The following is a 14,881-nucleotide window of genomic DNA, read 5'->3' on the forward strand; positions in this document are numbered from 1 at the left end:
TTTACATTATGTCTCTGTCTAAATGTGCAATGTGCAATTTATAGTAATTCGTAATAAATAGTATGTACAACAGGACAGTCAATATAGCATAGAAATACAATTGTGTCAGTGTGAATTAATCAGTCTGATGGCCTGGTAGAAGAAGCTGTCCCGAAGCTTGTTGGCCCTGGCTTTTCTGCTGCAGCCCCGTTTCCCGGATGGTAGCTACTGGAACAGTTTGTGGTTGGGGTGACTCAGGTCCCCAGTGATCCTTCGGGCCCTTTTGACTCACGTCTCTGTAAATGTCCTGAATAGTGGGAAGTTCACATCTACAGATGCACTGGGCTATCCGCACCACTCTGAAGAGTCCTGAGATTGAGGGAAGTACAGTTCCCATACCAGGCAGGGATGCAGCCAGTCAGGATGCTCTCAATTGTCCCCCTGTAGAAAGTGCTTAGGATTTAGGGATTCATGCCAAACTTCTTCAACCGTCTGAGGTGAAAGAGGCACTGTTGTGCTTCTTTCACCACACAGACTGTAGGTACAGACCACGTGAAGTCCTTGGTGATGTGCATACCGAGGAACTTAAAGCTGTTCACCCTCTCAACCCCAGATCCATTGATGTAAATAAGGGTTAGCCTGACTCTATTCCTACTATAGTCCACACCAGCTCCTTTGTTTTTGTGACATTGAGGGAGAGGTTGTTTTCCACTGTGTCACAGTGATGACTTCTCTGTAGGCTGCTTCATTATTATTTGAGATTAGGTCAATCAATGTAACGTTGTCAGCAAATGTAATTAGCAGATTGGAGCTGTGGGTGGTAACACAGTCATGGGTATACAGAAAGTAAAGGAGGGGCTAAGGACACAGCCCTGAGGGGTACCTGTGTTGAGGGTCAGAGGGGCAGAGGTGAGGGAGCCCACTCTTAACACGTGCTGGCAACCTGACAGAAAGTCCAGGATCCAGCTGCACAAGGCAGGGCGAAGGTCGATGTTTTTGAGCTTCTTGTCAAGTCTGGAGGGAATTATGGTGTTGAATGCTGAACTGTAGTCCAAGATCAGCATTCTCACATAAGCATCCCTCTTCTTCAGGTGTGTAGTGCTGTGGCTATTGCGTTATGTCAATCAGTTGTGTTGGTAGGCGAATTGTAAGGGGTCCAGTGTGGGTGGTAGCAAGCTGCAGATGTAGTACTTGACCAGCCTCTCAAAGCATTATTGAGGTAAATGTGACAGGACACCAATCGTTCAGATATGTTACCTTGGTCTTTTCAGGTACAGGAACAATGGTGGATGTTTTGAAGGAGGAGGGCACTCTACACCAGGAGAGGGAGAGATTAAAAATGTCTATAAACACACCTGCCAGTTGTGCCGCGCACATCCTGAATACCTGTCTTGGGATGCCGTCCGGTCCGGCAGCCTTGCGACTGTCCACTCGTTGGAAACACCTGTGTACCTGATACTAAGGTGCAGGTTGCTTTGGCGGCTCTCCTCGGGGGCTCACTGTCGGTGACAACCAACCGAGAGTAAAAGAGATTTAGCTCATCTGGGAGAGAGGCAGTGATGTTGGCAGAATCACTTAGCTTTGAAGTCTGCGATGTGCAGACCTTTCCATAAGCTGTGTGTGTTGTTGGTGGACAGTTGTGTCTGGATCTTGTCCCTGAATTGCCATTTCCCTGCCTTGATGACCTTGCATAAATTGTAGTTGCATTTCTTGAGTTCCTGCTGATTACTGGCAATGTAAGCTCTGCCCCACGTGGTAAGGACTGCTCACACAGAACTGCTGATCCAGGGTTTCTGTTTGGATAGACCCTGACCAATATCTGGGGGCCATCATCCTCAATGCACTTCCGGATGAAGCTCATGACCCCATCCGTAAACTCGGAAACATCCTCATCATGAAAGACATTCCAGCTGACTACATCCGGGCAGTCCTGTAGCATGAAGACTGATAGGTCAGAGCAACAGTGGACAGTTTTAGCTATGGCTGCCCCATGTTTCAGCTTCTGCCTGTACATTGGCAGAAGCAAGATGGAGTGATCTGACTTTCCAAACGGCAGACAGAGGAGCACTTCGTAAGCATTGCAGAATGGAGAGTAGCAGTGGTCAAGTATGCTATCTCCCCACGTGCTCACTTGGATATGTTGACAAGACTTCCGAGAGTCTTTAGTCAGTGACGCTCTATTAAAGTCTCTGGCGACAATGAAGGCAGCCTCTGGGTGTGCAGTCTCCGGGGTGCCGATGGTCTTATACAGTTCCTTGAGAGCCAGGTCAGTATCAGCCTGTGGTCGAATGTACACAGCTGTGATAATAACAGCCGTGAACTCCCTAAGCAGCCAGCAAGGTCTACACACCACCACAAGATACTCCAGATCCAGAGAACAAAAGGGTTTGAGGTATGCACATTCTGGGGGGTCGCACCAAGCATTAATGACTGTAAGGCATGCCCCACCTCCTTTACTCTTCCCAGACAGGTTTTTTGACCTGTCTGCTCGGAACAGGGAGAACCCAGAGGGCTCGTTAGCGTGATCCATTATCTCCTGCGTCAGCCAGGTCTCCACGAAGCACAAAACATTACATTCCTTTGTTTCCCGCTGATAGGAAGTTCTGGCTCTCAGTTCGCACAACTTATTGTCCAGGATCTGAACATCAGCCAGGAGTATGCTAGGGAGCGGTAGCCGGTTAGCACGCCATCACAACCTCACCAGGATGCCAGCCCTTCTCCCTCACCTCCGGCGCTGCTTCCAAGGTAGCAGAGGTGTAATAAATGAGCCTTCCATGGATCGTGTAAGCAAGGGTTCGCAATGTAGAAAAGGTGGCACATTGCGGGTAAATGCCATCTTCACGATGTTCAGAAAAGTCAGTCTATCATATCTGATGTAACTATCAGCTTCTTGAACAAGAAATGTGAAGGAAATTGCAGAAATTAGCAGTACACTGTAAGGTTCATATGGAGCTTGCAACACAGCCGCCATACGCGGCATCATCTTTAGTCTGGTGACTCATGCAAACCATACGGTTAACCTCCCTTACTGCTGGCAGAATCAATTTTTCTCCATTGTATTGGGCTTTCCAGATTTAGCAATGAGCAATGAAATGTTGTATGAAGCATGCAAACCATCACTGTTTCATTGTGAAGTGCTAGCAAACCTGTTTTGAGGTGTTTTCATTTCTGAAAGTTTTCACAAAGTGACTGAAAATAAGCCAAGTTCTTATTTGCTTTGTCAGAGTGTATTTGCTTCAAATGTTTTCAAGGAGCCTGGATGGTTTCATTGCCCCATTTGTGAAAAAAAAAACTTTTTCAGCCAATAGACACATTGCCTGCTATTGGTTGCTTGGTGCTAGTATAAATCCATATTTCAGATACTGTCTACACTTCTTTTTCATTTGGCCTGCTTCTGCCATTTTTGTTATGGATTAATGACTATGGTCAATCTCATACTGTTGTCCAACCTCAAATGCTACAATCAATAAAGGGGAAGTTATGATGTCATCATAGCTCAGGTAAAACCTGACCCTCTGCCAAAAGGTACATAAAGTGGAGCAGCTATATCATAGTTGGGCCATGGGCCAGAGATGCGGTGAAGACCATTCGAAAGGGCAGATTCTGAACTTTACCCCATTGAACCCTGTACACTTGCCTCCTCACCATATCCTTTGATGCCCTGACCAATCAGGAAACTATCAACTACTTTAAATATACTCATGGACTTGGCCTCCACCACAGTCTGTGGCAGTGCACATCACAGATTCACCACTCTCTGGCTAAAAAATTCCTCCTTACCTCCGTTCTAAAAGGTCATCCCTCAATGTTGAGGCTGTGCCTTCTAGTTCTGGATACCCCCACATGGGAAACATACGCTCCACATCCACCTTATTACTCCCTTCAACATCCAGTAGGTTTCAATGAGACCTCCCCTCCCCCCCCCGACATTGTTCTAAATTTCAGTGAGTATAGGCCCAAAGCTGCCAAACACTCCTCTCTCATTAGCAGAATTGTCCTCATGAACCTCCTCTATATCCTCTCCAATGACAACACAACCTTTCTGAGATATGGGGCCCAAAGCTGTTGACAATACTCCCAAGAGCAGCCTGACTAATGTCTTATAAAATCTCAGCATTATCTCCTTGCTTTTATATTCTAATCCCCTTGAAGTAAATACCCCTTTATCTTTATCACCCCCTTAGAAACTCTCAGGCCGGGGGGGGGGGGGGGGGGGTTGCGTGTGGAGATGATATCGTCCGCTTTGGGAACCACTGGTTGAAATCCAGTTTATCTTAATCTGTTTGCAAAGATTCTTAAATCGTGATCAGCAAATCATTTCCCCACAAAACATTATGAAATTGTTAACAATGGCCCCAACACCAATGACACCATTAGTAAGTGATCTCCATGCATATCTACACTGACTAATAATGTTCCATTTCTCTACAAAAATGCTCAATTTGCCTAATGAATAAAGTAGAACTGGTGGACCATAAACAGAAATAACAATATTTCTCTTCAGAAATCAGTACAAAGTGTGATCTTTAACAGTAAGAATGTGATAACAGGAAATATTTATAAAAATGACAGCCAGAATAAAACAATAGTTGTTGGCTGTATTTGGTCTCTCTTCCTCCGAAAGATTATAAACAAAATCAAGGGATATGAGGGCTGGGAGACTGATGAGAAAGAAGATTAAGCATAATCTTATTTAATAGCAAAGGAGGCTTGGGTCTTTTCCACCTTCATTTTCTTATAAAATAAATGAACGCATGTATTGAATGTTCTAGTAAATGAATGAGATTGTGCTAATATAAAATGATTAAGATGAACAGATAAATAAACGAAATCCAAAGTGCTTGACTACTTCAGGACCCATATTAGCTCAGACATCAGTAAGTCTGGAGAACCATTTTTGTTTATAGCTTGCACACTGTTATATCATTAAATGGCAAGGTCATTAGAGTCTGCACACATAATGTTCTTCAGCAATAACATACAAGCTGTTAAGTAAAATGCTACGTACCTTATATGACAAAACACTCTTGAATTTTTGGCTAAAAAGGGAAATCAAATTTAACTATTAGAACTTACATCTGATAATAACATTTAACACAAGCAGTGGTACTCATTTCACTATGTATTGTGAATACTTTCGCATAAGTGTTTATGGGCAATTTTCTATATATTCCAAATGTAGATAAGTGTATAGGATTTCATTAAAAATACTTATCACTATTTCATGAATATGTGCATCTTAAGAATAAAAAAAACTTTACTGGAAGCAAACATAATTATTAAGCAAAAACAAAATGACACAATTACTTCTAATAACTTTTTGACAGCACCTAAATTCTAAAATGAATCAATCACATCAAGCAACCAAATGGTGGATGAGTGATCTACTCCTGGCCTCTTGCCTGCTATCCTGAATCCATGCCATTGTGCTAAAGGCTAGAGAGTAGTTCTGTCTACTGGTTCCGTTACTAATAGGGTCCTCCAGCAACACCAGCAATAACTGATATGTTAACTAATACTCTGTAAACAGATGGAATCTGGAACTGAGGAATAAGAGGTGACCACATTATTAGGATTATATTATGCACCTCATAACTGTCAGTTGGATTTACAGGAGCAAGTTTGTAGAGAGATAGCAGGCAGATGCAAGAAAAATAAGGTTGTGATAATAGGTGATTTTAATTTTGCACATATTGACTGGGGCTCCCACACTGTAAAAAGATTCGAGGGGATAGAGTCTGCCAAGTGCGTTCAGGAAGTTTCTTTAAACAATATATAGAGGTTCCAAATAGACAGTACAATACTGAATCTTCAATTTGGGAATAAGATAGGGCAAGTGACAGATGTGTTTGTAGTGATCACAATTCCATTAGTTTCAAGATAATTATGGAGAAGGACAGGACTAGTCTTCAATTTGAGATTCTAAACTGGAGAAAAGCCAATTTTGATGGCTTCAGAAAAGATCTGACAACTGTGTATTGGGATAGGTTGTTTTCTTGCAAAGGGATGCTTGATAAGTGGGAGCCTTCAAAAGTGAAATTTTAAGAGTACTGAGTTTGTATGTTCCTGTTAGAATAAAAGACAAGGGCAACAGGTTTGTGGAACCATGGTTATAGAGGGAAACTGAGACCTTACACTCAACACAGATAAGACCAACGAACTGATTGTGGACTTCAGAAAGGGTAAGACAGGGTTACACACACCCATTCCCAGAGAGGGATCAGAAGTGGAAAGAGTGAGCAACTTCCAGTTCCTGGGTGTCAAAATCTCTGAGGATTTACCCTGGGCCCAACATGTCGATGCAGCTACAAAGAAGGCACAACGGTGGCTATATTTCATTAAGAGCTTAAGGAGATTTGGTATGTCACCAAAGACCCTCGCAAATTTATACAAATATACCATGGAGAGTATTCTAAGTGGCTGCATCACTGTCTGGTATGGGGGAGCGGGGGTCTCAGGAGGGTGACGTTCTCAGGATTGCTGCCAGTGCTACGTGACAGAGATGGTAAGAACTGGAGGAGATGACAGTTGAATGCGTGGCTGAGGAGTTGGTGCAGGGAGCAGGGTTTTAGATTTTTAGATCATTGGGATCTCTTCTGGGGAAGGTGGGACCTGTACAGATTGGATGGGTTGCACCTGAACTCGAGGGGGAGCAATATCCTTGCAGGTAGGTTTGCTAGCATGGTTCGGGAGGGTTTAAACTAATTTGCGAGGGGGATGGGACCCCAGAGCGATAGAGCAGTGAAAGAAGTGCATGGAGTAAAGCCAGATCTAACATACAGAGAGGCTTTGAGGAAAGAGAAGCAGAAAAAACGGTGTAAAGACAGTAAGGTAGAAGGGCTGAAATGTGTGTACCTCAATGCAAGAAGCATCAGGAACAAAGGTGATGAACTGAGAGCTTCGATACATACATGGAATTACGATGTAGTGGCCATTACAGAGACTTGGCTGGCACCAGGGCAGGAATAGGTTCTCAATATTCCTGGATTTCAGTGCTTTAAAAGGGATAGAGAGGGCAGAAAAAGGGGAGGAAGGGTGGCATTACTGGTCAGGGATACTATTACAGCTACAGAAAGGGTGGGTAATGTAGCAGGATCCTCTTTTGAGTCAATATGGGTGGAAGTCAGGAACAGGAAGGGAGCAGTTACTCTACTGGGGGTATTCTATAGGCCCCCTGGTAGCAGCAGAGATACAGAAGAGCAGATTGGGAGGCAGATTCTGGAAAGGTACAAAAATAACAGGGTTGTTATCATAGGTGACTTTAACTTCCCTAATATTGATTGGCACCTGATTAGTTCCAAGGGTTTAGAAGCGGCAGAGTTTGTTAAGTGTGTCCAGGATGGATTCCTGTCACAGTATGTGGACAGGCCGACCAGGGGGAATGCCATACTAGATCTAGTACTAGGTAATGAACCGGGTCAGGTCACAGATCTCTCAGTGGGTGAGCATCTGGGGGGCAGTGACCACCGCTCCCTGGCCTTTATAATTATCATGGAAAAGGACAGAATCAAAGAGGACAGGAAAATTTTTAATTGGGGAAAGGCAAATTATGAGGCTATAAGGCTAGAACTTGCGGGTGTGAATTGGGATGATGTTTCTGCAGGGAAATGTACGATGGACATGTGGTCGATGTTTAGAGATCTCTTGCGGGATGTAAGGGATAAATTTGTCCCGGTGAGGAAGATAAAGAATGGTAGGGTGAAGGAACCATGGGTGACAAGTGAGGTGGAAAATCTAGTCAGGTGGAAAAAGGCAGCATACATGAGGTTTAGGAAGCAAGGATCAGATGGGTCTATTGAGGAATATAGGGAAGCAAGAAAGGAGCTTAAGAAGAGGTTGAGAAGAGCGAGAAGGGGGCATGAGAAGGCCTTCGCAAGTAGGGTAAAGGAAAACCCCAAGGCATTCTTCAATTATGTGAAGAAAAAAAGGATGACAGGAGTGAAGGTAGGACCGATTAGAGATAAAGGTGGGAAGATGTGCCTGGAGGCTGTGGAAGTGAGCGAGGTCCTCAATGAATACTTCTCTTCGGTATTCACCAATAAGAGGGAACTTGATGATGGTGAGGACAATATGAGTGAGGTTGATGTTCTGGAGCATGTTGATATTAAGGGAGAGGAGGTGTTGGAGTTGTTAAAATACATTAGGACAGATAAGTCCCCAGGGCCTGACAGAATATTCCCCAGGCTGCTCCATGAGGCGAGAGAAGAGATTGCTGAGCCTCTGGCTAGGATCTTTATGTCCTCGTTGTCCACGGGAATGGTACCGGAGGACTGGAGGGAGACAAATGTTGTTCCCTTGTTCAAAATAGGTAGTAGGGATAGTCCGGGTAATTATAGACTAGTGAGCCTTACGTCTGTGGTGGGAAAGCTGTTGGAAAAGATTCTTAGAGATAGGATCTATAGGCATTTAGAGAATCATGGTCTGATCAGGGACAGTCAGCATGGCTTTGTGAAGGACAGATCGTGTCTAACAAGCCTGATAGAGTTCTCTGAGAAGGTGACCAGGCATATAGATGAGGGTAGTGCAGTGGATGTGATCTGTATGGATTTTAGTAAGGCATTTGACAAGATTCCACACGGTAGGCTTATTCAGAAAGTTAGAAGGCATGGGATCCAGGGAAGTTTGGCCAGGTAGATTCAGAATTGGCTTGCCTGCAGAAGGCAGAGGGTGGTGGTGGAGGGAGTACATTCAGATTGGACGATTGTGACTAGTGGTATCCCACAAGGATCTGTTCTGGGACCTCTACTTTTCGTGATTTTTATTAACAACCTGGATGTGGGGGTAGGAGGGTGGGTTGGCAAGTTTGCAGACGACACAAAGGTTGGTGCTGTTGTAGATAGTGTAGAGGATTGTCAAAGATTGCAGGGAGACATTGATAGGATGCAGAAGTGGGCTGAGAAGTGGCAGATGGAGTTCAACCCAGAGAAGTGTGAGGTGGTACACTTTGGAAGGACAAACTCCAAGGCAGAGTACAAAGCAAATGGCAGGATACTTGGTAGTGTGGAGGAGTAGAGGGATCTCGGGGTACATGTCCACAGATCCCTGAAAGTTGCCTCACAGGTGGATAGGGTAGTTAAGAAAGCTTATGGGGTGTTAGCTTTCATAAGTCGAGGGATAGAGTTTAAGAGTCGCGATGTAATGATGCAGCTCTATAAAACTCTGGTTAGGCCACACTTGGAGTACTGTGTCCAGTTCTGGTCACCTCACTATAGGAAGGATGTGGAAGCATTGGAAAGGGTACAGAGGATGCTGCCTGGTTTAGAAAGTATGCATTATGATCAGAGATTAAGGGAGCTAGGGCTTTACTCTTTGGAGAGAAGGAGGATGAGAGGAGACATGATAGAGGTGTACAAGATAATAAGAGGAATAGATAGAGTGGATAGCCAGCACCTCTTCCCCAGGGCACCACTACTCAATACAAGAGGGCATGGCTTTAAGGTACGGGGTGGGAAGTTCAAGGGGGATATTAGAGGAAGGTTTTTTACTCAGAGAGTGGTTGGTGCGTGGAATGCACTGCCTGAGTCAGTGGTGGAGGCAGATACACTAGTGAAGTTTAAGAGACTACTAGACAGGTATATGGAGGAATCTAAGGTGGGGGCTTATATGGGAGGAGGGTTTGAGGGTCGGCACAACATTGTGGGCTGAAGGGCCTGTACTGTGTTGTACTATTCTATGTTCTATGTTCTACTGCACATTATCAAAATAAGCTGTAGAAAGTTGTAAACTTAGTCCGCTTCATCATGGGCACTAGCCTCCGAAGTATCTAGGACGTTTTCAAGGAGCAATGCCTCAAGAAGGTGGCATCCATCATTAGAGACTCCCATCCCCCAGGACATGCCTGTTCTCATTGTTACCATCAGGAAGGAGGTACAGAAGCTTGAAGGTACACACTCAACTATTCAGGAACAGCTTTTTTCCCTCTGCCATCTGCTTTCTGAATGGACATTAAACCCATGAACACTACCTCACTACTTTTTTATTTTTGTACTACTTATTTAACTATTTAATAAATAAATACACACACACTTAACTCACGCTGATTTGAGTGTACTTCTATGTTACATTGACTGTTCCATTTATTATAAATTACTTTGATTACGCATTGCACATTTAGACAGAGACGTAACATAAAGATTTTTACTTCTCATGCATGTGAAGGATGTAAGAAATAAAGTCAATTCAATTCAAAATTGGTCCACTTGAAGATCAGCATGGTCATCTATGCATGGAGCCAAAAGAGGTGTGTTTTTTTGCATCTGTATTTATTTGGTAGTGGACACAGAGTAAAGTTTTGCATAGACTATATCCGATCGCAGAAAAGGACATGCTTGTTGCCTTGAGACAAATTAGGGTGGAGAAGTCCCCAGGAACTGACAAGGTGTTCTGCTGGACCCTGTGGAAGGCTAGTGCAGAAATTGCAGTAACCTTAGCAGACATATTTAAAAAGTCTTTAGCCATGGGTGAGATCCAGAGAATTGGAGGATATCTAATGTTTTTCCATTGTTCAAAAAAGAACATAGAACATAGAAAATCTATAGCATATTACAGGTCCTTCGGCCCACAATGTTGTGCCAACCATGTAACCTACTCTAGAAGCTGCCTAGAATTTCCCAACCGCATAGCCCTCTATTTCTCTCAGCTCCATGTACCTATCTAAGAGTCTCTTAAAAGACCCTACCACCTTTGCTAGCAGTGCATTCCACGCACCCACCACTCTCTGTGTGAAAAACTTACCCCTGACATCCCCCTTGTAACTACTTCCATGCACCTTAAATCTATGCCCCCTCGTGTTAGCCATTTCAGCCCTGGGAAAAAAAACCTCTGGCTACCCACACAATCAATGCCCCTCATCATCTTATACACCTCTATCAGGTCACCTCTCAACCTTTGTCACTCAAGAAGAAAAGGCTAAGTTCACTCAACCTATTCTCAGAAGGCATGCTCACTAATCCAGGCAACATCCTTGTGAATCTCCTCTGCACTCTCCCTATAGTATCCTTCCGACTCAACAAATAAATGGGAAATTATAGGCAGGTGAGCCTGACATTAGTAGTGGGAAATTTATTGGAAGATATTCAACGGAACACGATATATAAGGATTTAGACATGGCCTAATTAGGAATGGTCAACATAATACTATATGCGATTGGTCATGTCTAACCAATCCTATTGAGGTTTTTGAGGAGGTTACCAGGAAAGTTGAAGAAGGACAGTCAGTGGATTCTACCTACATAGGCTTTAGCAAAGCCTTTGATAAAGACCCGCATAGAAGCCAGGGAGCGGTGGCAGATGGCTGTCTCTCTGACTAGAGGCCTATGATTGATGGTGTGCCACAGGGATCGGTGTTGGGGTTGTTGTTGTTTTGTCATCTACATCAATGATCTGGATGATAATGTGGTAAACTGGTTCAGTTAATTTGCAGATGACACCAAGACAGGGGGGTGTAGTGCGCAGTAAGGATGGCTCACAAAGCTGGCAGCAGGATCTGGACCAACTGGAAAAATGGCAGATGGAACTTAATATGGACAAGTGTGAGGTGTTGTACTTTTGGGAACACAAACCGGGATAGGACTTGCAGTGTCTGGTCGAACACTGAGGAGTGCAGGAGAACAAAGGAATCTGGGAATACAGATTCATAATTCCTTAAAAGAGATATCACAGGTAGTTAGGATCATAATGGACATTTTGGCACACCGGCCTTCATAAATCAGAGAACTATGTACAGGAGTTGGGATGTTATGTTTAAGTTTCATAAGGCATTGGTGAAGCAAAATTTGGAGCACTGTTACTAATCTGGTCACCTAGTTACAGGAAAGTTATCAATAAGATTGAAAGAGTACAGAGAAAATTTACAAGGATGTGCCTAACTTGAGAACCCAAGTTGTTAGGACTTTATTCCCTCCAGCATAGGAGAATGAGGAGAGATTTAGGTAGAGATATAGAAACCTACGAGGGGAATTGACAGGGTAAATGCAAGCAGGCTGTTTCCACTGAGAATGGATGAGTCTAGAACTAAAGGGCATAGGTTAAGTGTGAAAGGGGGAATATTTAAAGGGAATCTGAGCAGGAACTTCTTTACTCAGAGGGTAATGCAAGTGTGGAACAAGTTGCCAGCAGACGTGGTGGATTTGAGTTCAATTGTAACAATTAAGAGAAATTTGGATAAGTACGTGGATGGTAGGAGTATGGAGGGCTATGGTCCAGGTGCAGGTCAATGGCACTGGGCAGAATTACAGTTTGGCACAGACTAGATGGGCTGAAGGTCTGTTTCTGTACTGTATTGTTCTATGACTCTATAAAAGACATTACAAAATGAGAATGTTTGAAAATAAAATGTATATTGTTGAAGTTAAACCCTTTGGAATTTTCCATTTGATTTCAAAAAGTGATTTCTTTCACTGTTTTGTGAGTTCCTGTGGGAAAAACAATTATAGCTATAAAAGGCTCGGAATGTATAATGGTTTTTGTAATTGCAAGCATTCACCTCTTTAGATAGGAGCTACAGTTTGATCTTCTAATAATAACATTTTCAGTGATGGGGGAGGGGAAGGAGGCCTGGTGAGAGGTTTAGAATGTGTTTATGAATCGTGACGCCACTCCTTAATGTTCACAGGCACTGTTTTTACTTTGTTAGGTCATAGTGTTAAAATTGCTGTGAGCTGTCCTGTCAGTACAACATAAACGGTCTTTATATGAACCCTGAGCAGTACAGAAGCAAAGGTTGGTGAAAAGTATTTTAAGATTTGAATATACTTGGAGTAAAATTAAAGATCTGGATTGCCACAATAAATTTAAATTGAATATCCCAAGAAGCAATGCGTTATCTGCTCCTAACTGTAGTAATTGTTACAATGATCATTGCTTTCTTGATCTAAGTTGTCTCTCTCCACCTGAACTATGGCTCATCCAATACTCAGCTTGGATTGTGCTATTCATGCTGAGAATATATTTCTTACAGAGAGGTCACTTCCATCTAGCCTTCTAAAATTATGCATTACTACACAAAGAAAATCAAAGAAAAATAATAAAGATTTGCACTTTTATTTCAACTTTAACACAGTAAAACTGCTGAAGATAATTCACAGAAAGGAGTTATCAGACAAAAGTTGGCAACAAGCCAAAAAAGAAAACTTTAGGTCAAGTGACCATAGATTTGGTGAAAGAGTAAATTTTAAGACATATCTTAAAGATGGGGAGAAAAATAGAGAGACCTAGAAGTATCATGTCTCCTGTTACAACCAAGGAAAGGAAGGGCCAGGGTTGGAGGAATGCATTATTTTGGAGTGCTCTGGATAATTAGTTTATTGGTAAATTGACTTATTTGTTTATTATTAATAGTCACATATTGAGGTACAGTGAAAGACTTCATTTTACATGTCATCCAGACAGATAATTTCATTAGATCACTACATTGAGGTAGTCCAGGGAAAAACCATAACAGAATGTAAAACAAAGTGTTACAGTTACAGAGAAAGTGCAGTGCAGGAAGACAATAAGGCACAAGGACATAAGTTGTGAAATCAAGAGTCCATCTTATTGCACTAGGAGACTGTTCAATAGTATTATTACAGTGGGAGCCTGCTGGGATGTGTCTTCAGACTTTCTTTTGCCTTGTGCCTGATGGGAGGGGGCAGAAGAGAGAATGGCTAGGTCTTTGATTATGTTGAATGCTTCACCGAGGCAGTAAGAAATGCAGACGGGGTCCATGGAGGGTGGCTGGTTTCTATGATGTGCTGAGCTACATCCACAACTCTCTGTAAAAGCTAGGAAAAACATTAGGAAACAAAACCACACTGAGTTGTGAAAAAGTTTTAGTGGGGGAAGCAATAAAAGGTGGCATAACTGAATAAGAGGAGGAAGGGGGAAGACAAAGGAGAAAAGAAAAAGCAAAGAGAAATAATAGACTTGAGAACAACTTGATTGCCAAAATTCCCCAGGTGAGGGGATGTGGAAATTGGAGAAAATATTAGTCTATAGTTTACTAATAAAATAGAACATATTTGCGATATCAAATACTTTTTTCACTTTATGATCTAGTGTTATTTGTATTTAATTAAATTAGTTAACATAAGAAGCTTAGGTGGGCCCTTGATAGTATAGAAGCACATTTCTACAGGGGCACAACTGAGAGCATCTGACTAGCTTTTTCACTGCTTGGTATGGGAATTGTACCTCCCTTAATCGCAGGACTCTGCAGAGCGTGGTGCGGACAGCCCAGCACATCTGCAGCTGTGAACTTCCCATGATTCAGGACATTTACAAGGACAGGTATGTAAAAAGGGTCCGTAGGATCACTGGGGACCCAAGCCATTTCAACCATAATCTATTCCAGCTGCTACCATCCAGGAAGCAGTACCACAGCATAAAAGCCAGGACCAACAGGCTCCAGGACTGCTTCTTCCACCAGGCCATCAGACTGCTGAACTCACGCTGATTTGAGTGTACTCTATATTACACTGACTGTTCTATTTATTATAAATTATTATAAATTACTATGATTGCACATTGCACATTTAGATGGAGATGTAATGTAAAGATTTTAACTCCTCATATATGTGAAGGATGTAAGAAATAAAGTCAATTCAATTCAAGTCAATAGTTTAAAATTATCTGCTATATGTATGATAAAAGTCCAATAAGAATGAATGATTTTCTTTAAAATAAGATGCCCTAAAGTTTTATAAATACTTAAAAACAAGCCTCAAGGAAGACATGAACTAAATCACAAGGCTGTAATATCCATTCAGTCTCAGATAAGACCCTACCTTCTTGGGAACGTGTACTTGACTGTGTTCTGTATGAAGCCATAACAACATGGACAGATTACAAATGCCGCATTTGCCATGATACAATGATCAATGACCATGTCTGTCGCCACCCCACATGCATGAAGTGCCACCTG

At 42.7% G+C, this 14,881-nt stretch overlaps 1 protein-coding gene across 3 annotated transcripts in view; it reads right to left on the reverse strand.

Moving 5' to 3' along the window:
- gstcd (glutathione S-transferase, C-terminal domain containing) overlaps positions 1–14,881 on the reverse strand; it is a 238,736-nt gene that overhangs the window by 7,905 nt on the left and 215,950 nt on the right. For all 3 annotated transcript variants that reach the window (XM_072256401.1, XM_072256400.1, XM_072256402.1), the window contains 2 exons: positions 14,745–14,878; positions 4,988–5,018 (listed from right to left, as the gene is read on the reverse strand). In XM_072256401.1, the coding sequence (XP_072112502.1) occupies positions 4,988–5,018; positions 14,745–14,878 (165 nt within the window). The remainder of the gene's footprint in view (positions 1–4,987; positions 5,019–14,744; positions 14,879–14,881) is intronic.

Source organism: Mobula birostris, chromosome 4 (assembly GCF_030028105.1).
Source record: "Mobula birostris isolate sMobBir1 chromosome 4, sMobBir1.hap1, whole genome shotgun sequence".
In the NCBI taxonomy this organism is placed as follows: domain Eukaryota; kingdom Metazoa; phylum Chordata; class Chondrichthyes; order Myliobatiformes; family Myliobatidae; genus Mobula; species Mobula birostris.